The sequence below is a fragment of the Nylanderia fulva genome, unplaced genomic scaffold (genome assembly GCF_048542155.1).
Source record: "Nylanderia fulva isolate GAGA-0341 unplaced genomic scaffold, ASM4854215v1 Scaffold47, whole genome shotgun sequence".
In the NCBI taxonomy this organism is placed as follows: domain Eukaryota; kingdom Metazoa; phylum Arthropoda; class Insecta; order Hymenoptera; family Formicidae; genus Nylanderia; species Nylanderia fulva.
In genome coordinates, this window is record NW_028190554.1 from 1,414,987 (window position 1) to 1,438,778 (window position 23,792).

The following is a 23,792-nucleotide window of genomic DNA, read 5'->3' on the forward strand; positions in this document are numbered from 1 at the left end:
AAAAAAGCATTTTAAAGATTGTCGTATAATTGTGCAAAAAGCAAAAAAGTAAAATTCATTGAAATATAAATATTTTATTTACGTGAAAAAAATAAGTATTATAAAAATGTATGATTTTTATATGTTAAATTCGAAGTTGTATAAAATATATCCTTTTTCATAATATATGCACACCATAAAAGAATTATAATTGCTCAAATGTGTTTTATGAATCAAGTTATTAATTTATTAACTTTTTCAAGTATATTTATTATTGTCAATATGTACAGTTAAATTAAACTTATATTTGTCAATCAGTGATTTTAAAGAGAGAGACATTACATTGCAATTTATTATATCATAATTCAACAAATTATCTTGATTTTTTCGAAATAAAAAAATAAAATATATATGTATATATTATATAAATAAGAATATAAAAATTATATCCCAATTATTGTTATCGAAAGTCGATTAAATCGATGCCTATAAATATAGATTTATCAACGGTTGCATAAAGATTTTCACTGATAATTATTATTCACATAAAATACAATACAATAAATATAGTTGTACTTTAAATAAAAAAATTACGCTTTCGTTGTAAATAAATAATACCTCAAATACTTTTATTATAAATAACAAAAAATACTATAATATATTAAAAGAAATCTACATGTCCGCGTTTTTAAAAAAGTAGGATATTTATTGAACAATGTCTCATATTTAATTGTTTATAAAAATATATCGAATATTTAAAAAAAATGATAAGACAGGTGCAATAGAAATGAAAGATCTCGCGTTGTGGGAAGAGAACGTTTTCAGTTGATAAACATATACGGAGCAATGAAATATCTGACAGTATACATTTGTTTACAGTCGCATGCCCGGTATGTCCTCTAGTGACCACTCGCGGCGTCGGCGCGAATCAATTCGATCCCTTCCCTCGCTTGCCGCGCATTTATACGGGCGGCCTGTCTCTAGGCGCCTCAGTCTATGATTGAGACGCGGCAGCGTGAGCATGGGGTGCGCGCGCAATACCCCGCGAGACGTATCGTACGGCATTGCGCTTTCAACCGTTTGACGACGAGCAACGAGAAACGACGATTCTTTCGACAACGCTTTCGAGCCGCAGATAATAAGGACGAGAATCCACAGATTTGACAAAGTCGCTCAAAGGCGGGACAGTTTCGCGGCGCGAACGCGCCTATGTTCGCGTATGTCGCCGGGAAATCTAACCGGCTCCGAACATTCGATTTTCCGCTCGATGAGTGAAAGATTCGCTGCGCTGTCGTGAAACGAGATCGGGATCCTCGCGGGATTTTCCGCGACTGTGGTGAGGTGTCCGGAAGAAGGATCTCCTTGGATTCGCGAGGCAAATGTAAGTACAAGTTCTTATTATACGTATGTGCTTGAAGTGAGGAGTGAGTTATAAGTTATGGCCGTGTTTTTACGACGCTTATTTGCGAACCTCGATCGGAGATGTAAGTAAAACGATTGATTTGTTCCGGGGGCCAAAAGAATCATCGGGATACGTCATTTTGATTGATATCTCTGAAGGCGAACGATTGAATTGTATTCATATTAACAGGTGTATTTGTGATTGGCGTACTTTTCGAACTGTTTTGTTTACGCACAATGAAAGATCGTTTTAAGATAGATAACAGGATTGTAAAAGATGTTATCAAATATTTACAATATAAGAAAATTATTATGACATTTTTCAATTTTTAAATTAAAAAATAAGAAATAATTTTTATTTTCTTGAATAACAATTTTTAAAAAATCTTTGATAAATCTTAATTTAAAAATCTTTAAGTATTTAAGTAGATTTATAGTTTTAAAAATATAATATATAAATTTTGACATTTTCGAATTCCTACATTGTCATGTTTCTTTGAATAAAATTATCTCTGTAGAAAGATTACAATTATAAATATCACTTGATAACTGTGGAATTTCTTGTTACAATATACAATTTTGTACAACTTTTTTATGACGCATCCTCTATAATAAGAGTTATATCATTTAAATGAGAATTGGAGCATTCAATCTATCATTAATGTAAAGAAATGCGAATAACTGCATTACATCTGTTGCATAGCATATATGCGTCATTGGTAAGTTCGCTTATCCAGTGACATTGATAAGGAATCATGGCACGTAATATTATACTGTTAGACTTTAATTTGAAATAGGAATCGAGACGATAATCAAACAAAATTATCTTTAAAGAAATAAACATCAAATAAATGTAAATTTTCTGAAAAAAAAGCTATTGTTTATTAAATTATAAAATTAAGTATATTAATATTAATGCTCATGTGTATTTATATCAGGACATTATATTTAAATTATTATGCATTATGATACTATATGAAGAGTGCAGTACGTTAATCTCGTTATAGAACCGTAATGGATAATAATTAATTAAAGGATTATTTTATATAATTTTGTGCCATTATATCTTCCTATTCTGGCTACCTAATCACCCGTTAGAATAGTCTTTTTAGAGAAAGTTTCATTGTTCGATCATAAGGAAGTTCTGCTTCATAATCATTTAATTACATTAATTATGAGTGTTTTTACGATGTATAACTAATTATTCGCAAAATGTGATACGTGTGTTATAATTAACAGTAATTAATCAATATTTATTTCATACTATTCCCACACAGTATACAGTTTTCGTATTCCGTTTATATTTAATTTCTCATTGAAATTACTTTTGCATAGAAAGCTACATTGTTCTAACAATTGTAAGGAAATTGCATCATGATAACTAAATTAGAAGTCATTAATGCAATTAAATTACAGATCGCGTGACTTTCTTTGCGTTAAATAATCTCACACGTTGTGTATTACGAAAAAAAAGTCTAGAAATCGAATAATCTGTTAACATGATCGTTTCTCAAAATTTGACTGGTATATTTTGCACAAAAATTAATAAGAAAATCAATACTATATATCAATTACATAAAAAAATGTTTATATCTTATATACACTGAAAAAAATATTTATGTAAAATTACATGATTAAACTAGGTTTCTTTCCGACCCATAATCATGCAATATTAATACTTATATAGAAGATTACAGATTATGTGCAATTTCATATGAAATATATTTTTAAATATTTTCAAGATTAAAAATATTTCACTGAACATGTAATTACACATAAGAAATGTTAGTAATGTATAAATGCTATAAAATAATGTTATAAATAAAATAGATAAATACTTATAAAATACAATTCTAATAAAGTAAAGTAAAAATAGTAAATTTAAAATTACATATGATTTTTGTATAAAAATAGTAATTTTACCTATATTTTACATGCATTTTTACATTAATATGTATTAATATGTATTTTCACTTTAAAACAAATGGAAAAAAAATTACAGTGATAAGCAAGTAACTTTTCCAGTTCTGAACTAGTAATTTCCATGTAAAAGTACATGAATTTTTTTCAGTGTATAAACATTTTTATATATACTTTTATATATTAATTATTTTTGTATTAAAAAATATATGAAAGAGGAAAAAGCGGAAAATGAAAATGAAAAACTTGATGGATCTTTAATTTAGACCGGCAATACGCGGATTAGTTCGCGATTGACAAGTATATTCGCCCACGGATGATGATTCGCGCGCACGTAATGGCGCGATAATTTTGCGACGATCGAATTGCCGATGCAATTACTCGCTGGAGGCGCGACTATACCCTTAGAGCGAAGATGATCGAGATAAGTGGATGGAGACAAAGCGTTTTGTCGCGTGAGATAGTCAGTCCCGTGAATTGCATACCGCGCAACAAGATGTTTCTTTCTCTTTCTCTTTCTCTCTCGCTCTCTCGATAATAAGTAATAAACGTAGGCATGATGTATAATAAATGACGGACATGACGTTGCTCGCCGTACCGCGACTATTCTCTTGAATGACATTGAACTTTCCTTTGATCTTGCATACACGAAATATTGCACTTTGTATGTTGTTTAATCTTAAGAACATTTTTATGGGACTTATGTTTGTGTGCGTAAGAAATAATTTGCATAGTGCATTTGCAAGCAATTGTAATGAAGAGTAATACTGTTTTTTTTGCAAAAAACATCTCTTTCAACAATAACTAAAAAAAAGTCGTAGAAATAATTTTATTTAATGTGTTATGTTTGTAAACAAAATATTCTACATTTTTACTATTATAATATTTTTACAATGATCGATATTTTTAATAAATGTACATAGAGAGAATTTTCTCTTAAAATTTACCTTGAAAATCATAGTAATCGTGCAACAATATATTGGAAGAATTTTATAAGAGTTTCTCCACAATAAAAAAATTAATTAAACTCCACAATAAAAATATTAATTTACCACAATAAAAATATTAATATGTACAAATTTTACTATGTACGTATAGTAATAATATTTTATATCTTATTGTGGTAGATATTAATTTTTGTATTGTGGTAAATATTAATCAGAGAAATTCTTATAAAATTCTTCCAAGACCATATTGTCCCATGATTACCGTGATTTTCAGGGTAAATTCTAAGAGAAAATTCTCTCTGTGCATGAATTATTCTCGTGGCATTATTATTTTATGAAAATATATTATAAATGACTTTATTGCGCTAGCACATTGCACAGGATTAAAATCATACGATCGACAAACAATATTTGCATTACTATTACCATTCTATTGCTCGAATTCTATTGCGGCAACAGACGCGTTTACGGGAAGATTTGCTGCGTGCTGCGCGAGCATCGAGGCGCTTCGGAATAGCGTGCTGCTCGTTACGGCTGCTCTCCGGTTAAAAGTGAATGGGGAACCCGCTCATTCATAAGATTTTCTTCCAAGAGGGGCAGCAAACAACCGCGCGCTCGCTCCTTGCCTCAGCGCAGCAAATGCACTTTATGCAGTGACTGGATATGCAACTTATCACTCACCCGCTAATGCAAAGTATTTCTCGATCGAAAGATGCGAAGCTCGCGAAAAAGGAGTTTGCGAATAAATATTTTGTCAGCAATCTTTTATTACGCTTTATTTTGCATAAACCCAAATAAATTCAGCAAAGAATAATAATTTCATTATATAGTATACCTCTTGTTATATATTACTATATATATATAACGAAGAATTACAAAAATAATTTTCTTCATTTTCTTTTTGCTTAATAGAATAATTAAATTAATTTTTAATTAAAAATAAAAATATCGCAAAATAAATAAAACATACAATGCACACGATTAATTAATATAACTACATAAAAACGACAAAATTAAGTACTACATAAAAATAATTGAACAACCGACTGACATATTTAGAAAATGATTAACAAACAGGGGACTCGCGAACCGGCTTTATCTCGTCAATGCATACATATATGCACGAGGATACACGAATCGTAAATTCGCGATAATGTCCGATGGTTGTCATGTTAAATGCAACAAATCAGTGCTGGAAATAAAGAGAGAAAAAGAGAGGAAGAGAGAAAGAGATTTATCTCGCGAAGGAACACGCGAGGCCCTTATGCGATTTGTTAAAGGTTTAATATCGTTAACACGGCGATAATACAGTCGAAACATTTCTCTCGTTAAATCACGGTCTCTCGTTCGCTCTCGACGCCGACCAGCCAACGATTGCAACATTGCAAACGTCGCGATTAATGAACGGCTGTCATCGCATCGCCGGAAAATCAGTTGCACGTATCGCGAGCTATATGTGCTGTCGAGATGCGTTCTTCGAGAGAGACGTACGTTCTCTCGCGCATCGGATTAAGTTGGATTTCAACGCGTATACGTATATACGTATATACATACGTTCTGATATTCCGATGACAGCATGATCCTTAGAGCAATCAGCAAGCATGTAATTTTTGCGAAGGGGAATTAAATCGTGCCGCTAGTTTTGTTAGGCATATATACGTACACGAATTGCCCCCAGGAGGAGAAATTATAATGTCAGGAGCGAACGGTTTTACGCTGTTTTCGAAACTAAATGTTCAAAGTTTCTCTCATTCGCCGGTCTTATTTCATCGATATAGAATTGACATTTCTTTACCAATTTTTTTTTATTTGCTTACTCGACTTCAAGTGGACGGAGCTCGCGTGCGAGCTACGCACGGTTATGGAAATTCGCCTCCGCGAAAGGAGTAGAGAAAGAAACTGGAAAAGACGTACGAAGAGAGAGAAGAAGGCAATAAGTCCGGCCGAGGCGGTAGGTGATCAATCTCGGCGCGTTCGAAGAGAACTTTACGGGCCGGCGCGTAATGATAAACGACTTCGGAGTCGGCGTGTTCCGGACATTATCGGAGCGCGCAGTAGAATCGAGATATCGCGTTTCTCGCTGGCGAACGCACCGTGGTCCATGCGCGACCATGCGCGACACGGATTTGCATTCGCGCGGGCGTAGTCGGACCGATCGGGTTCGTCGTCGTTGTCGTCAGGAACAGGTTCATTCCGTTGCGCGCGAAATGAATGAAATCGTTAGGCATTACGACATGTCGACGTTCTGGGCTTCGGATCGTTTATCGGTCTGGCTATCTGCGTGCGAGCGCAATTATGCATCTCGTAACAACTCGATGTGTGCGCGCGCGAGAGAGAACAGGCGCCGGCTTACGCATCCGGTTTCCCGTTTATGTAGGGTCCATCGGGATAATTGTCATATTGTGTGCTGAATGCGAAAAGCTGCAATTCATATCCATCTCTTTCAAGGTACTGGAATTGCTCAATTATTTTGCTCGACGAATTCTCTATGAATTTTATTTTAGAAAATGAGTTATGAATCATTATAATTAATATGTTAATTTTCTCTTAGAGAATTTACTCTGAAAATTGTGGCAATCGTGGGACAATAATATATACATAGTAAATTTTACTATATACATATTAATATTTTTATTGTAAATATTTTAATTAGAGAAACTCTTAGAAAGTTCTTCCAATATTGTCGCACGATTACCATGATTTTCACGGTAAATTCTAAATGAAAATTCTCTCTGCATGTATAATTAAAATGATTTATAAATTATTTTCTAAAATGGGTCTTTGAAGTCTTAAAAAATTATATGAAAAATCTGTCACTACGAAAATCTAAATATGTTTGTCTTAAAAATACTTTACATGGAAATATATAAATGACGTCGAGCATATTAGTTGGTTATATATAAATTGTGTTTATTTTGAAAATATAGATGCCATTAAGTACCGATGTGTTTTGTGGAATTATGTTTATATTTTTAAACTTTGTTATATATATATGTATATTAATAAGGATTTTTAAAACGAGCTTTCTTGACAAAGAGACATTCTCTTTCTTATATATACGCGTGAGTAGGTTCTTGATATCTCAACGACGATGATATCTTGAATCTTAATCTCTCTTGTACTTCGCGATGATCATTATGCCTTCTCTTCATTTCTGCTGAAAATTTCTTTTCTCGGTATATTGAAATAGTACTTGAATAATTGTAGAATGTTTGCAGTTACGATGCGATAAAAGCAGACTGTTATAGTTATGTTACGATAAATGTTCTAAAAAGAAGATATTTTATATGACGAGTTATTACTCGCGCGAAAGTCGTTGCACGTTATTGCGAAAATACTCTTCTGCATACCTTATACAATTCAAAAACGGATAAGTTATAATTTTTTTTATAGAAAAAACATATGTATAAAATACTCGATATATTTATATTTAATGACTAAAAATAAATTTGTCTCGACTCTGTCAAAATTAACAGATTTCTCGAATAGAGAAACTGCATTTTTTAATTGATCTTTGTAGAAGAATATGTTTTTCTCATATTCATAATGAGGTGCATGCAAGTTTTGCATTTTTTTTATTGCTTATAGAGCACTTTTTTGCACTTTATTATTACAGATACTTCTGCTATTAGATACATTTATCGAAAATGAAATTGTGATGCTTCTTATCGAGCCGTGAATAATTATGCGGAATCCTGTCGTGGGACGACTCTCGCGATGAAAAAAAAAGACATAGTTGATATTTAATGGGCTGTAAAAGAGCAAATGACCGTTAATTGCGTGGCGCGCCTCATTGCGCTTGTATGAAACGAGCATTATACATCCCGAGCGGATTCGTTTTCTATATTTACCTTTCGCGAAATTATCACATCGACCATCGCCATAATTACGACGCAGCGAGACTTTCAATTTATCGCGATCTTGTTTTCCTTTAATAATATATCGGTGCTATCTTTGGTCCAACGCAAGAATGTTGTCGTCGCATTGATCGCGCATAACGTAACATTATTTTAACGTGCGCGATTAAATTGCGACCGAGCAACACTCACGTATATCGGTGTATTTATAAATCACGAAATTATAAAAAAAAAAATATGATAAGATTACGAGGACATAAAGTATAATGTAAAAAGAAGAGAACACTGCGTGGAAATTGTGTTCATAATTATTCTTAAAGAACTTTGCTTAAAATCTTGGCATAAATATATATAAATATATGTGTTATTATATTTTGCGCAATATAAAAATATGCAGATCAAATATCAGCATTTATACGTGAATATTATATTACATATATATGTATATTATTCCTGTTTACATAACTGCATGCTGACGATGACATGCATAACATTTATCGTAACCGACGATGAATGAGAGAGACTGATTGTAAGGGGAGGACGAATCGGATTAAAGTAAACTCGCGCGCGCCCCAGAGAAATTATAGTAATAGGACATAAGAGTAACTGCTTCCTGGCGATCGGGAGAGTTAGTTAAGTAAGTCGTGGGGATCAGAATTGTGCACGCATGTGTGCGTGCCCTATAAGTTAGGACGACTCATAAAGATAATAAAGTACGTTGCCGAACATGCGGCTCTCTCTCTCTCTCTCGTAAGGACATTACATATTTTTTCTTTCCTTTTTTTTATTTAATCCGGTTCAACGCTTCTTCTTAATCCCGTTCATCCGTCCTACCGTATCTCTGTTACTGCGTCGTTACGATATCAGCGCACGAAAGATGTTTCGAAAGATTGAATTCACGTCGTGTGACTTGTCGTGAGTAACAAGACTGCGGGTTTTTTAAAAATCCCTGCACGATATACCGCGCTTATGTATTTTCCTCCGAATACACGACTTTATTGTCCGCGCTGATATCGCTGGGAAAGGGTTCCACGAGTCTTGTCGGCTCTTTATTATTCCATCGAGCGACACGAAAGGGACGGAATATTAAGAGTCAGTTGCCCTATGGATATCGCGCGCACGCTTCATTCCCTATGAAAGTGCATTCGTAAGTTTATCTACGTGAGCGTACTTTAAAGGTGTGCTACACGTGACATAACGGTGCATCATCATGGCATTCGTACGCAGTGTCACGAAAAGCTGCGTATGTCGGAAATGCTATTATACTTTTGCGGAAATTTACAGTCGAGTGTTCTGTGATATTAATCTGAGAAATATTATTTTTACTATACGCTGAAAACAAATTTGTTAACTTGATTAAACCTTTCAACTAAATATTAATATATTATATTTAATTTAAATACAAAAATAAACACTATAAATAACGGCTAATACGAGCTGCAAAAGTTAGGATGGTAAAAATTAATAGTCTTTCTGTATCTTATATACAATTTAATACGGAACATTTCGGCACATCCTTGTGCTTCTTTAGCCACTGAATAATCTTACTTCTTACATCAAATTATCATTATACAGTATTTGTGATCGTTACACAATCAGATATGTTAATAATTTATTTAACTGAGAATCATCACTCTAAAAATTAGTTATATTAATATTCAGAGAATAAAAAAGCTCTCTGAATATAAGTGGTTCACATGTTAACCGAACCAAAAACGCTTGATAACTGCGATAAATGAGTTATTAAGCGTTTTTGGTTCGGTTAACATGTGAACCACTTATATTCAGAGAACTTTTCTATTCTCTGAATATTAATATAACTAATTTTTAGAGTGATGATTCTCAGTTAAATAAATTATTAACATATCTGATCGTGTAACGATCACAAATATTGTATAATGATAATTTGATGTAAGGAGTGATTATTCAGTGGCTGAAGAAGCACAAGTATGTGCCGAAACGTTCCGTATTAAATTGTATATAAGATACAGAAAGACTGATAATTTTTACCATCCTAATTTTTGCAGCTCGTATTAGCCGTTATTTATATTGTTTTTTTTTTTAATTTAACGAGCCTTTTGATCATATTGTTTAATTTAAATATTTTTATATGTTCAATTAATAAAATAATATTTAGTTGAAAGGTCTAGCAAAGTTAACAAATTTTTCAATGTATGTATATTTCTAGAATTTCTATCTTAATATTTTTTGTAATATAATGCGAAAATGTATTATATAATTTCTCTATTAATATTCTACAACCTTTTTAATATTTTTTTATTTTTAATAAAATTCAATTTTAAAATAATAAATTGTTCATATTTTTCATTTTCAATAAAATTCAATTTTAAAATAAAAATCATAACAAGATTTTACAGAATTTCATATTCGTCATAATAAAATTTCATATCTAAAAAGCACATTAAAATAATATAGTTAGTAATATATAATATATATGACATAATTACAAAGCTAGCTGCGTCATGAATTATGAAATATTATTACGTTGATAATATTAACGTCGGTAATCGGCATCCGTGTTACTTCATTCGGTGTCAAAGCGGAAACGCGTTTCTCTATTTATTAATGACAGAATCACGCGAAAGAAGAAATTCATAAAATCCCGTTAAATTCACTTTACGTTAAATAAAGGTAGACGCTATCAATTTTCAAACTCACTATACGACTACGAAAAGGATAGCGCGCGTTTAAGGATTAAATTTCACGGTGCATTTGCGCGAATCTCTAATAGATTCCTTCGCGCTGCGCTGACATTTATAAAACTCAACTCCGACGGAGTGTAACGACGTTTTACAAGCTCGCAACCCCGCTGTGATTTAGCGACCTTCGGCTTCGCGGGTGGCGATAAAGGTTGTAAGTTAACCCGTAAATTAACCACCAGCCGCTGACAGCCTGATGCACCCTCGTTTTTAACTCACTGTGTATATACCGAGAAAATTTTTATTTTTTCTTTAGATAACATAATATTTTATTTAATATTTATATCTCTCAACTTCTGAAGTCACACAAAGAACTGTGTGTGTCTTGATCATTTGAGTTTAATGAAAATTGCCAAACTAAATATGGCTGCAACGTAATATATTTTATCAAGTCTATATCCGGAGCATATAGCATTCCAAATCCAAATACGAGATAATCGCATATCGTGGATTATTCCACGCGTTCGTCGAAGGAGAATCGATTGAGCGCTACAGTTAAGCTGTTTGCTCCAAATGAGCCGTTTCCGCGAATCGTTCTACTCATTCGTTATCGATTTAAACTTTAGCATTTTCAAACAGTGCACGCATCCGGAAAACGCGATAGAATGACATTTCGCGGCCTTTTGTAAATCATAATCCATGATCGTCGCTATCGGCGCACGAATCTTTCATCTCACGCCATTCTCGGTCCATTTCCGTGTTTTCTTTATGCATCAATTCCTTTTTCGTTCGATTTTTATTCCTTTTTCTCTGTGTATTTATTCATGAACCGTACAAGGGTGGAAGAGCGTGCGTTCGGTCAGAGTATCGAAGTAAAACTGGCTTGTTAGTCACTCCCGAAGGTTTGCGTCAAGAATTATGAAATAGAAATTTTAAGTCAGGCTAAAATAGGAGATCTCCCGCGGTTTCGCTTTATCGTTACGAAAGCGTTCTGGACGACACATGTCGAGAATGCATCTCGACCATGTGTCGAACTTGCGTGACAAAACGCACCAGTGAAATCTCGGATTTATAATAGGCGAATGGGTAAAAGATATGTGTCTTTATTTACATGTATTCGTAATAAATTAATCGGAAAAGAAATTGAAAAGAATGAGAAATTGTGTGTCCGCGAAGATTTGACTTACAGGGATGACGTTAGAATTTATGTATCTTGAAAATCATAGTAAAATTTACTACATATAGTGAAATTTACTATGTATACATAGTCAAATTAATCGAATATATTTTATATCTTATTGTGGTAGATGTTAATATTTTTCATTGTGATCAGAGAAACTCTTATTTAAATTATTCCAATATCATATTATTCCATGATTTTCATGACTGTATAGAAGCCGATAGTCCGATCATTTAAAAAGAGTCGTCTCAAATCTTTTTTCAATTCACAAATGTTTTATAGCTTTTCGAACAGTTGAAGCCGATAGTTATTTTAACGAAAAGCCACTGTTATGTTCTTTTGAAATAAATCTCGAGATAAAATTTTTTTTAATTAAAATTATTTGTTAAATTGAATTTCGTCATGCGTTTGCGTATATTACTAAACCGTAATTTTCAAACTAGTTTTGGTCAACCCTTGACAAAGGCTCGTTGAATTAGAGGGGCTCAGACCACACCGAAATGAAGCTTCATGGGGTCCTATGAATGGAGCGTTTTATCACTGTTAGATATTATACCCCGGCGGCGCATGTGTGCAGATCATTTCCCACGATCATTTGTTTGGCCAACACATGCAGGCTGTTAGAAATTAAAATATTTAGAGAGTGCGAGGGAATATTAATTTATTTTGCACATCGCACAACGCGATCTCGAAATTGTTGAAAGAAAAACATGTGTTTGTACATTGTCTTTAAATAATATTATATGTTGTGGAATATTTTTACGTAATACAGATTATTTTTAATTGTCGTAAATTTTCTTTTAATTCCGACGATGAAAGACTAGTAAATTTATGTGAACTAATTTTGATTTTTATTTATCAATTCAACGTGTGTAGTACGAAATATTAAATATTTTGCATTGTCGCGTTGGACTGAGATTTTCATTCAATGAAAGTCGAGCGCGTTGAAACGTCATTCTGCGACACGATCTTATTCAACGTCGGTTTCATTGGAGTAATGTCTTACAATGATTTCACTTCCGACATTGCGACTTGGCGAGTTCTCGATACTATTAACCTGTGCACTACTCGATGAGTTGTATACAATACTATTGATGGAGATTTATGTACGTCACCGCCCGAAACAAAATAAGATTTAAGCGACTCAATGGACGACAAGTAAAATACCTTGTGTTTAAAAATGAAATAAATCTATTGAAAAAGAGAAAGTAAGAGATGAAAAATTGAAAGAAAGTTGAAGATTATAAAACAAATAAACAATAACAATATAAATGGACAGCTTAGTTTTCTGAAACGAAATTGTCGACAGTGATGATATATAGAAGACTTTGTAAGTAAAATTTTTCTAAAATATAATACACTGAAAAAAAATTTATTTAATTCGAATAAGTATTTAGTTCAATACTTCCAAATGAATCATTTATTTGAAACTAATAATATTTATTTGATATAAGAAAAGCCTTTTCAAAACAAATAAAAATTTATTTGTTTCAAATAAATGATTTATTTGGCAGTATTAAACTAAATATGTATTAATTTAGTCATTTTTTTTTTCAGTAAACACACACACGCAAAACACATTAGGTGTAACAATAAAAAATGTTTACGTCGAAAAATGAAAGTAATATAACAAACTTGTTATTTATTAGAGAAAAAGAAATAGAAAAAAAAATAAATTGAAATTTCGCGATCCGAATATTGTGGCAGAATGTAATCGAAACAGACACGTATATGTATACATATATACACATAGGGTGCTGCATGATGAACCATGGGGAAAATATCGCAGGGTTGACCATTGTCAACAACGACACCCGGAGTGGCCATTGTCTGGTTTCGCGTTTTTTTATTCATCGGATATTTATAATCTGCCTCTTGTATCGCGAAATAATGCCCGCGGATTTGCATACGCAACGGTATCTAGACGTGGAAATATCGCGTGAGAAAACGAATCGAGATTCCGTTAGCGGCACATTGCAGTTCCCGGGCATAACGAATGTGGCTTTCATCGGGACGATAAATAACGTTGATCATAGTTTTTTTCGAGATTTGTTTCGAGGTTTACAAAGAATCATAAGAATTTAATTGAACACGTATCTATCGCAAACTAGGACGCAACATAATTTGTCTTCCTTAACTGTACTGTGTATTATACATTTTCTGCATTCCATATGGAATAAGCTATATATGAAATAATATGTATAATCAAGCATTGAATAAAGAGGCACGAAAAAGAAAAAAATTGAAAGACAATAAATAACGAAAATAATAGATACATATAAAAAAAATATTCGATGAGATTGGTCAAAAATTTAGAAAAAGAAAGAGTGGATAAAATGTCAAAGATTCTGAAAATTGAAGAATTCTACGAATTGTACGAAGTTGGGCTAAGCTCCCCACTTTGTAGCTAAAAGTAACCCTGGTCCTTCGGGACTTTCAAAGGGTGGGAGAAGTTTTCTCCCTTGTTACAGTAGGAAGTTTCTTCAGTTACGTTAGTTCTTTCTGAATGCTCTAGGCAAGCAGAAGTAACAAAATATTATATAAGATGCGGAAACCTCGGTAAATCGAAAGTATAAATTTACAGAAAATTTAAATATACTTGTGTAATTAACAGCAAAACAGTGTGTTAACATAATGAGAAATAATTTATTTATTTATTATGTAATATTAAATTAAAATTAAATTTAAAAGAGTAGACAAAATAAAATTAATAATATAGAATTTGAAAAAATGTTCAAAATTTTATTGATTTAAATCAACATTTAGAAATAAAAGTGAACTCAGCGAAGAGAGCCAACAGTAAAGATAAAGCAAGAACTAATTTTTTTAATACATAAATATTTAATATATAAGTTATATGAAATTTTAAATAGGATGCACTATCTTTCTGCTTTCAGCTTTCATACCGTTAAAATCATGTCGGTGCTACTGGAAGGCAGGTCGTACAGGCCGTTCAAGTCCTCGGAGGAATACCTGATAGCGATGAAGGAGGACCTGGCTGAATGGCTGAACGCTCTGTATCCGGAACTTAGGATCAATCTCGACAATTTTATGGACAGGCTGGACACTGGCGTCGCTCTATGCAAAGTAAGTGTCACGAATGATTTGCCTGAGCTATAACTATCGCGGAAGCACGATTATCCGTGCGGCTAAGCGCTCGTACAGTCATAACGAGGCGATCCTTATCGCGCGACTATCATCGTCGAAAAATTCCCCCGCGATCGAGATACCCATTGGCCTCAATCCTAGAACACGATTGTCACGTTCTCCGGCTCTTTCCGCGTTTATTTTCTCGCCGCTCCGTAAACATCCCCGTCTATGCACGGTATCGTGAAAGTATGATCACACGCGCGCAACAGTAGTGTAACTCTTTTAGAATATGCGCAGATTATTTTTTTTTTTCGAACATTTTACGGCAAGTCGTTATTTTCAAAATGAATATATAAGTTGCAAGTTTTTTCTCTATTATCAAATATTTTTATATACATATATTAAATTCTTATATTTTATATTAAAAAAATATTACATTTTAAAACTCAAATAAGGAACACATTATTAACGTTAATAGTACAGGCACGAAATATGCAAGTAAAAAATGTGAAAATATAGTTCCGATGATGCTAGACAAGTGCTTCGATTTCCTGTTGAAATTTTTTCCCCATTCACAAACGTGCACGCGACACGTGCTAAAAACGCATCCAAGTTGCACGTGTGCATTGTAAAGAAGAGGAAAAAGGATGTGTGTGACGTCCTGCGTGGCAAAGAGCGGAAGCTCTTCGTCCTGCGTGGCGTGAATTACGATTGAGCTTAATGCAGAGTGGGAAGAGTGAAGAGTAGTGTGTTAAAGAGCCTTTTCATTCTACATTTTTAGTAAAATATGCCGCATCGCCAATTATTCTCTTAAATGCGTCTGTGAAAAAATTCGAATCACATAAATTCATAATAACTTTTTTATGTTTAATTTTGCGATCTCTTATAAGAAATTTAATATCAATTTTCAATTAATTATTAAAAAAGTTAAACGTTAAATTATTTTTAGATAAATTTATTATCAGTATTTTTTGATGATAATTTGATAGTGAATCTCATATGTTTAACTCGCAAAACATTATACATTTTTTTCTTTTTCGACGTATTTAATATTGTTTCTGCATGTATGACTAATGCAGATGATTTGCGAAATTGAAATTATATGTTTGTGACAGCGTGCATATTTGTTTTTTATTTTTTTTTTTTTTATCGACAAGCGACTGCATAAAACTTGTATGTTAAAATTGCTGGCTCTTATGGACACGATGTTGAAACGAAAAAAAAAAAAGAACTTGCATACAATTTGTATCTCCCACACGACCCACTCGACTGCAGCGACGAATAGAGTAGTCATTCGTAACGTGACCAATCGAATGTCGACGTATGCATACATATACACGTGTGTCAGCTTATTAACTCGGACATTATTAAAGCAATTTTAACAAATCATTAAGAGCACGGTAAATTAGGGCGTTTAAAAAAATGCGAGACACAATGAATAATGCTTTAATTACTCGATTAATGCGGTCGACAATCGTGACGCTTTCATGCCAGGCCACAGTTGCGTGGAAATAACAAGCGTAAGGTTCGCGTACTTTATAGGCAACTATACCTACGAGCAACCGAGATAAGTACCGCGGCATATATGGCGATAGAACACCGCGATTATGAATATCATTACTGCGAATCTTATTACTGCGAAGAAACAAGAAGGCAAAAGGACTCGTGAAAATCGGTGGAATATATTATTATTGATTCGTTAATTAAAATATATCGTTCAATAACACAATAACGATCTTCCATAATATCCAGATATTGTGGATTTAAAAATGGTAATTTATTATGTATTTTTTCCTACGCGTGACGCCGGATGTAATATCTTTCCCGGAACGATACTGCGCGATCGATCGCGATCCAGGGCCGATCGTGGAACTGTCCGGATCAAGCCCGACTTTCACTGATCTACGACGACGATCCACCGCTCGGTTGCTCGAGTCGGGCATCGAAACGAGCTCCATTCATCGCCATCGGGCCTCGTCGCGCGCGCTCATAATGCCCACCGGATTCGCGATGAAGTGTCCGATCGGCACGGCGCGACGCTCGTATAAATGCCAGACTGCGCTCGTTATTAGCGGCACGTCATCGTTATAAATTCATACCGGAGTAGCCAAAGAGATATTTAGAGTAGGCAGGAGAGGACGATAAAACCGCGGCAGCTCGTGCGTGCGTTCCCGTATGCGCCAACTCGGAGAAAGTCACCGAGTATATGCGCCTTAAAGCCGGATTCAGACCGTGGTAAGACGGTATCATGTCGCTGCACGAACCCTTATAAACGTATCAATACTACTGATTACGCGCGATCGGCAATTAGATTTATTTGTCACGCGACAAATTTTAAAAGCGAAAAATCGTATCTTTCGCATTAAATATATTCCGCGAAATAAGGAGGCACGGAGAGAATTTTCTCTTAGAATTTACCCTGAAAGTCATGGTAATCGTGAAACAATAAAAGATATTAATATGTACATAATACAATTTATACTATGTACATATTAATATTTTTTTATTGTCCCACGATTACCATGACTTTCAGAGTAAATTCTAAGAGAAAATTCTCTCTGTGTAGTCATATCATCTATTCGCATTCGATAAAATTAATAAAATATATTTAAGGTACTCTTTTCGAATTAATTAATAGCTTTAAATCTTGTGATAGGTTTATTGTCGCTGAAAAAATATAAGATTGTTATAGATGCATTTTTACAATGAATGCAGAATTTAAAAATTTTCCTTAATTTGAATTAAGAGAAATAAAAAAAAAAACAAAAAGAGCAGAGATTAAATAAAAAATAGATTGTATTAAATATTGATGTACTGTGCACTTTAAGTCTGATTGAAACATTGTAAATAAGTTAGATCGAGAAGAGGGTGATATACGTATACGAGCCTCCACATTCAGCATTAGATACGTTCGAATTTTAAAGCAAAGTGTAGTATACTTCAGTCTGGATCCGGTTTAAGGATTACGGCAGATCTCGAAGTGAGGTGCTGGAATTTCTTACCTGTGGCAGGGGGTAGATTGGGTTGTATCAGTAAGCAGAAACAGAGGGAGGGCGAGGTAGCAGTGCTTTTGCATATATCGACTTTACGAGCCGTGACGAGTGGCCAAGCGGCGAGCATAATAAGGTACGCGACAAGAAACGATAAGGAACCACAGTGCTCTCGATACTGCCACTTCTGGGAGCACTTTTCTGCATTTCTTTCTCTTTTCTATCGTTTGCGACATTTTTACAGACTGTGTTTTTTTCGTACTCTACTTATATACGATGAGGAAGGCGTCTGCATGCCATATGCATCTTAGCCTAACGTAAATGAAATGCAGCGATGGAATCGAGAAATATTTAAGCCTATTTCAAGTTTTCTATGCATTTTCTTTGAATAATCTTTTAATAATAATTTTTACATCTAATATTATTCTTCGCGAATATTAATTTATAGACGCTAAAAATTCGCTTTTCTTTCGGATTTATACTTAGAAATTATTAAAATTTGAGTATTTAGTTCCCACGAGAATTGTCAAAATTTTTAGTCAAAAATGTGCATTTATCATCAGTTATTTATATTCACTTATTTTTGTAGCAGTAATTAATTCGTAGTAATAATAATTCAATTTTGCAATCAAATAAAATATGTCTATCGCACTTAATCAAAAATAAATCTATTAAATTGATTAAACTGTAAATGACGTGATAGGAAGGATCGATATTAAAGCAGCTTCGCGAAAGGCATTTTTTTAAACAAATTGGAGAATAGCACTTGTCATGTGGTTAAAGGTTGACAGGCACTCCATATTAATCACGATCGCGATATTCCGAAAGAAGCCGAGAGCGACAGCACGCGGCCTTTCCTGTCGGAAATGACAAATACCAGGCGCCTCGATGGTAGGCCTTATATAGAAGTCGGCACTATCTTCGGGTATGGTGCCACCGTGTGTGTAATATCGATCCAAAACTATTAACTCTTCAATTATGTTCCAGTCATCCAGTAAAAACAACTCAATCATCGCGTTTGATGTTTATTTAAAATCTAAAATCCTTTAAGCCTTTATTTATTTTATGCGAGAGGTAATTTTGAGATTTGATATTGTTAAACACTAATACGTATAATTGTCCGTGCTATTTTTGAAAAGTACATGTTATTTGCGGCGCAAATGCGTCCCCTCGAGAAAGGACCTCGCGATTTTCTCCTCGCAAGGACGCCGAGTCGATGCCGCTTCGCGCCGATCGACGTCATTTCGATGGTAATCCCATAGATATATTTACATGAATAGAAGATCGTGTGTTCTCTCTGTCTTATATCGCGGATTCCGGATTACGTCGCGGAATTCCAGGCGAATTCGCGGAGCGCGCTATTAATTAACCGCAATTGTCGCTATCTCTGTTTTTTCTCCTCTCTCATTCGGAATTAGAATTTATGTTGCCCCGTGCAGACCTTAAAGCCTATTTAAGAGAGACAGTTTAAGACTCATTTGGACAGCAATACCGTATCGTAAAAAAGTGGATAGTAGTCATTAGGACTGCCCATAATTTAGGATAATAAAACTTTTTTTCGTATAAATAAAAATGTTTTTTTTTTTTTTCGTACATATTTTATACAGATACCAAATAAAACTAAAAAGTTCGAACGTGCGAATTGTCCATTTTACGTGAAAAGTGTATATTGAAAGCTTGTCGCGCAAAATATTATATACTGACTTTAATGTATAATTGTTTTTCTGTTTGTATTCTATTGTTTTCTATTTGTACACTGAAAACAAAGTTTTTTAACTTGATTAAACCTATCAACTAAATATTATTTTGTTAAACGAACACATATAAAAATATTTAAATTAAATATAACATATTAAATCTATAACAATACATCTATATTTGACTTAAATACTAATATATTTTCAATTAACAAAATAGTAATTTAGTCAAGTTAACAAATTTTTCTTCAATGTATCTTAATTGTATAATTTTGTGATATTTTGATGAAAAACAATAGTACGATTTGAATCGATTTAAATGCGGGTTTTTACTTGTTAAAACTGGATCGGCGCGGCGGTCAAACGCGTTAAATCGAGATCGCGCGCGATCGAGGTCGATCCCGGGGATCTGAGGAAGCTGGCCGCATTAATGAGCCAATTAATGGGAGAGCTGCGAGCCCGGCTTTCCCGACAACACGATTGTCCGTCGACTTTTCTGACGCGAGTTACCTCTCGGCGACGAGTCGCTCGTTAACCGAGTTTATCGGCGAATCTATCAGTTACCTTAAAGCGCTGTTAAGCGCAAACGGGATCGGCAATTTCCTTCGAGTGAGTTGGCGTTATCGGTCATGTTGTATGATAAATGCAAATCCGATCGGCAATTTTGTGTCATATGTACAATCGATCACGTACATATGATCGATTTAATCCTTCCTGCTAGATGAAGATAAATTTCGTATCTTATGACGGATCATTTGAATCATTTAAGTCTCGATGATGTATTGAAGGATTTTAATATATAAGTTTAACAATTAAATTGCACTTGTACAAATAAATCAAAATTTTATAAAAATAAAAAAAAACTTTGCTAAAAAATTAATCAAATAAGAAATTTTACAAGTGTAAAAAGCATAATATATACGCAATAATTGATTTAGGAACATGTTTATGTGTTTTACGTTATTTTAATGATAAATAAAATTGAAATCAGGTTTCTCGAGATATTCACTAAAAATGCGGGGGAGAAAACACAAATGCGCAAATAATCGTAACGTAAATATGGAAGCAATTAGAAGGAAGCGGAATCAAGGTCGGCAGTCTTGAAATTTCTTGCAGTTAATTGAAATCGAGTGGAAAGCTGATGAAACTCGATGCCGCCGTTGAATTATCGTAAATGGCATGATGACTGGTACCGTTCTATGACGTCGAAATGTAGAGAAGCGTAAAAGGACGGAATCGGATTTCTGTTTATTTCGTTTCTATTAATTAAATTCTGATCATTTTCATTATAACGACTGGTCAACATCCAATTCAATTATTTTTCTGTATGATTTAGTCGAATATTCGAATTTTTTAAGAGAAAGTACGCGATCATATTTAATTAAATTATTAATCGCGCGGGAGAAATAGAACGAAAAATAGAGAAATATCAAACTTTAATTTCTCTTAATGTGAATTAAATTAGACTCTTTTTTTATATAATTGTATAGCACTTTAAAGGTGAATGTCTATACGAGTTATATAAGGTAAGCATATGTGTAAATAGCCACAGGTGTGTCCTTGCAAGCTGATTATCCTTTTTGGAAGGTCAATTGTAAAAATAAAATGCGTCGTCGACGTATGTTTTTTCCTGCGTATTTTACACCAAGGAAATACGTAACGTATGCGAGGTCAAGAGCGTTTCCTGCCGTCTTCTCTTAGCATTTCTATTGAGAGTTCCTATTCCTTTATCTAGCTTGCGTGCTGTCGGAAACGATGGTGGCACGAAGAACCATTCACACGAGTCTACATTCGCTTACAATCGAGAACATACCTTGATCTCAAAATTATTATTCGTGTAAGTACTGGCATAAAAAAATAAAAATATACATAATCTATATAATGAATAATAATATAAAATAGAAAAAACATATGGAATAAATATTGAAAAATCGTAGGACGTTTTAAGAGAAATCGATAGATGATTGTAAATTATGAAAAAAATTAAGAGAACTGTACCGCTGCTAATTCCGAGGGTTAATTAAAACAAGGGTTTTCTCATATTTCTTAAACGGGACCATCTTTGAAATATAAAAAATCTTCCAACTTTGCCGGAAATATTATGTGCGGATAGAATGCATTCGGGCGCAAGAAATGGGAATTGCAAGCCGACTTGGTTCCTTTTGTCTCTCGGGGAATCGAGTGCAGCAACCGGATGCTTTTTTTCATAATTTCTCGGAATCGGGGGTGGCCCTTTTCATCCTCGTCTATCTAAATATATATCCCTGCACGCCAGTGCTTCCGAAAGTTCCAAGGGATGTGCGTTGTAAAAACACTGGACGGAAATAGATGGAGAAAAATCAAGCGGACGCGACGCCGCGCCGACGACCTCAAGACGCGACGGGCGGTCTAGGACCTTACCTTTACTTCGGGCATCGCCTTTATATAGTCACGACGCATTTTAATGCCAATGTCGACGTCCATTGGCCGCGACTCAAAAGGTTCATTGTACCTTTTTGTATAGATTGCCTCACGGGCGGCGAAACGTAGCATTTTCGAAAGCCGCAAATCACACATTCCGATAAAATAGATGGATAAAATAATCTGTGATATATATTTTATATAAACGGCACTGTAATTATATATAATAAACGTTTCATTCGAAATCCCATATAAAATATCACGCGAGATAATTGGAATATGACATAATTATTCATAGAGCAAAATAAGATACAAAATAATCATGTTTAAATAAGATCGACTTCTATTTACGATCTTCGGAACAGCTGTTAGACAAATTACGACGTGGATGATGATAACAAGATAATAACTCATCGAGATAATAGTTGTAGATATTCTCCCTCGCGCTATCGATCATCGGTTAATCAACATTAAGTGTCTATTAAGCAATTCAGGACAATTAGGAAGAGGATTTTTTAACTGTTTTTATAGGAAGAGGATATTCCTTTTCTTGTAATGAATACCGATAGGCTTTTCGTGATAAATCTACTATTCACGAATACCGTTACTTTATTGGATCGCGTTATCGTTATACTAACTTTTACAATCATAAATCATTTAATATAGATTATTTTTATTTTTATTTTCTTTTATTTTATTTGTATTAAACATATTTCTTGCACTGAAAAAAAAATTTTGTTGGATTAACAAAAATTCTGTTCGAAAATGGACAAAACGGAATTCTGGTTGAATCTACCAGAATTCCTTTTAATACAACAAATATCTTGTTTGCACCAACAAATTGATTTGTTGTACAAACAAGATGCTTGTTACATTAAAAGGAATTCTGGTAGATTCTTGTTGCATTAAAAAGAATTCTGGTAGATTCAACTAGTAATTCCGTTTCGTCCATTTTCGAACAGAATTTTTGTTAATCCAACAAAATTTTTTTTCCAGTGTGCGAAATATGTTTCTTCATATTTTTTATTGAGACTAGTTTTGCAGAAAATTGTATTCATTACGCGGAACGTTTAACGTCAATTCATTACCTTTGCGCGACTTAACGATGACACGTGCTTTGTGACGTGTCGTCGACTGCGACTGCATAAAGACGGCGCAAGCACGTTCGCACGATTTTACATACTTACGTTCGCGCGTGCGACGCTTTGGAAGGTATATCGTAGAACGCGTGTGTAAAACACGCCGTGATTCACGGCGACTTTTGTGTCGGTCGAGGTCTTACTGTTAGAAGCACAAACGCGCGCGGTCGAGGTTTATTAACCTCTAGCGGAGACAAGAACGACAGGATCGCGAACAATTCTAGCAGCCAATCTCTTCGCGCTTCTGCCGTGCCAAAGAATTTCTCCCACAGCTGTAAGAATGACATTAGAAAGTATAATAATTAACCTTGCCCGGATGTGTGCGGGAACGTAAATTACATCGCGTAATCCTCTTTGGCAGCAAGATAAAGGTGTCTTTTCATGCGCAGCAGCAAATCAGTCACGTGATTCAAATTTATTAGAGCATATTTCTTTGTTCTCTTATTATTTCAAGGTTAAAATTACGATTTTTGCTTTTATATTCTCATAATAATCTACTTTATTCTTAAAAAATCCATTATTTAACTAATAT

General features: G+C 33.9%; 1 protein-coding gene across 1 annotated transcript in view; it reads left to right on the forward strand.

Annotated features, from left to right (window-relative positions):
* Nucleotides 1-961: 961 nt before the first annotated feature.
* LOC114944456 (GAS2-like protein pickled eggs) overlaps nucleotides 962-23,792 on the forward strand; it is a 74,005-nt gene continuing 51,174 nt past the window's right edge. The window contains 2 exon segments of the mRNA XM_085486685.1: nucleotides 962-1,360; nucleotides 14,842-15,031. Of these exon segments, the coding sequence (XP_085342811.1) occupies nucleotides 14,861-15,031 (171 nt within the window). The 5' untranslated portion in view covers nucleotides 962-1,360; nucleotides 14,842-14,860.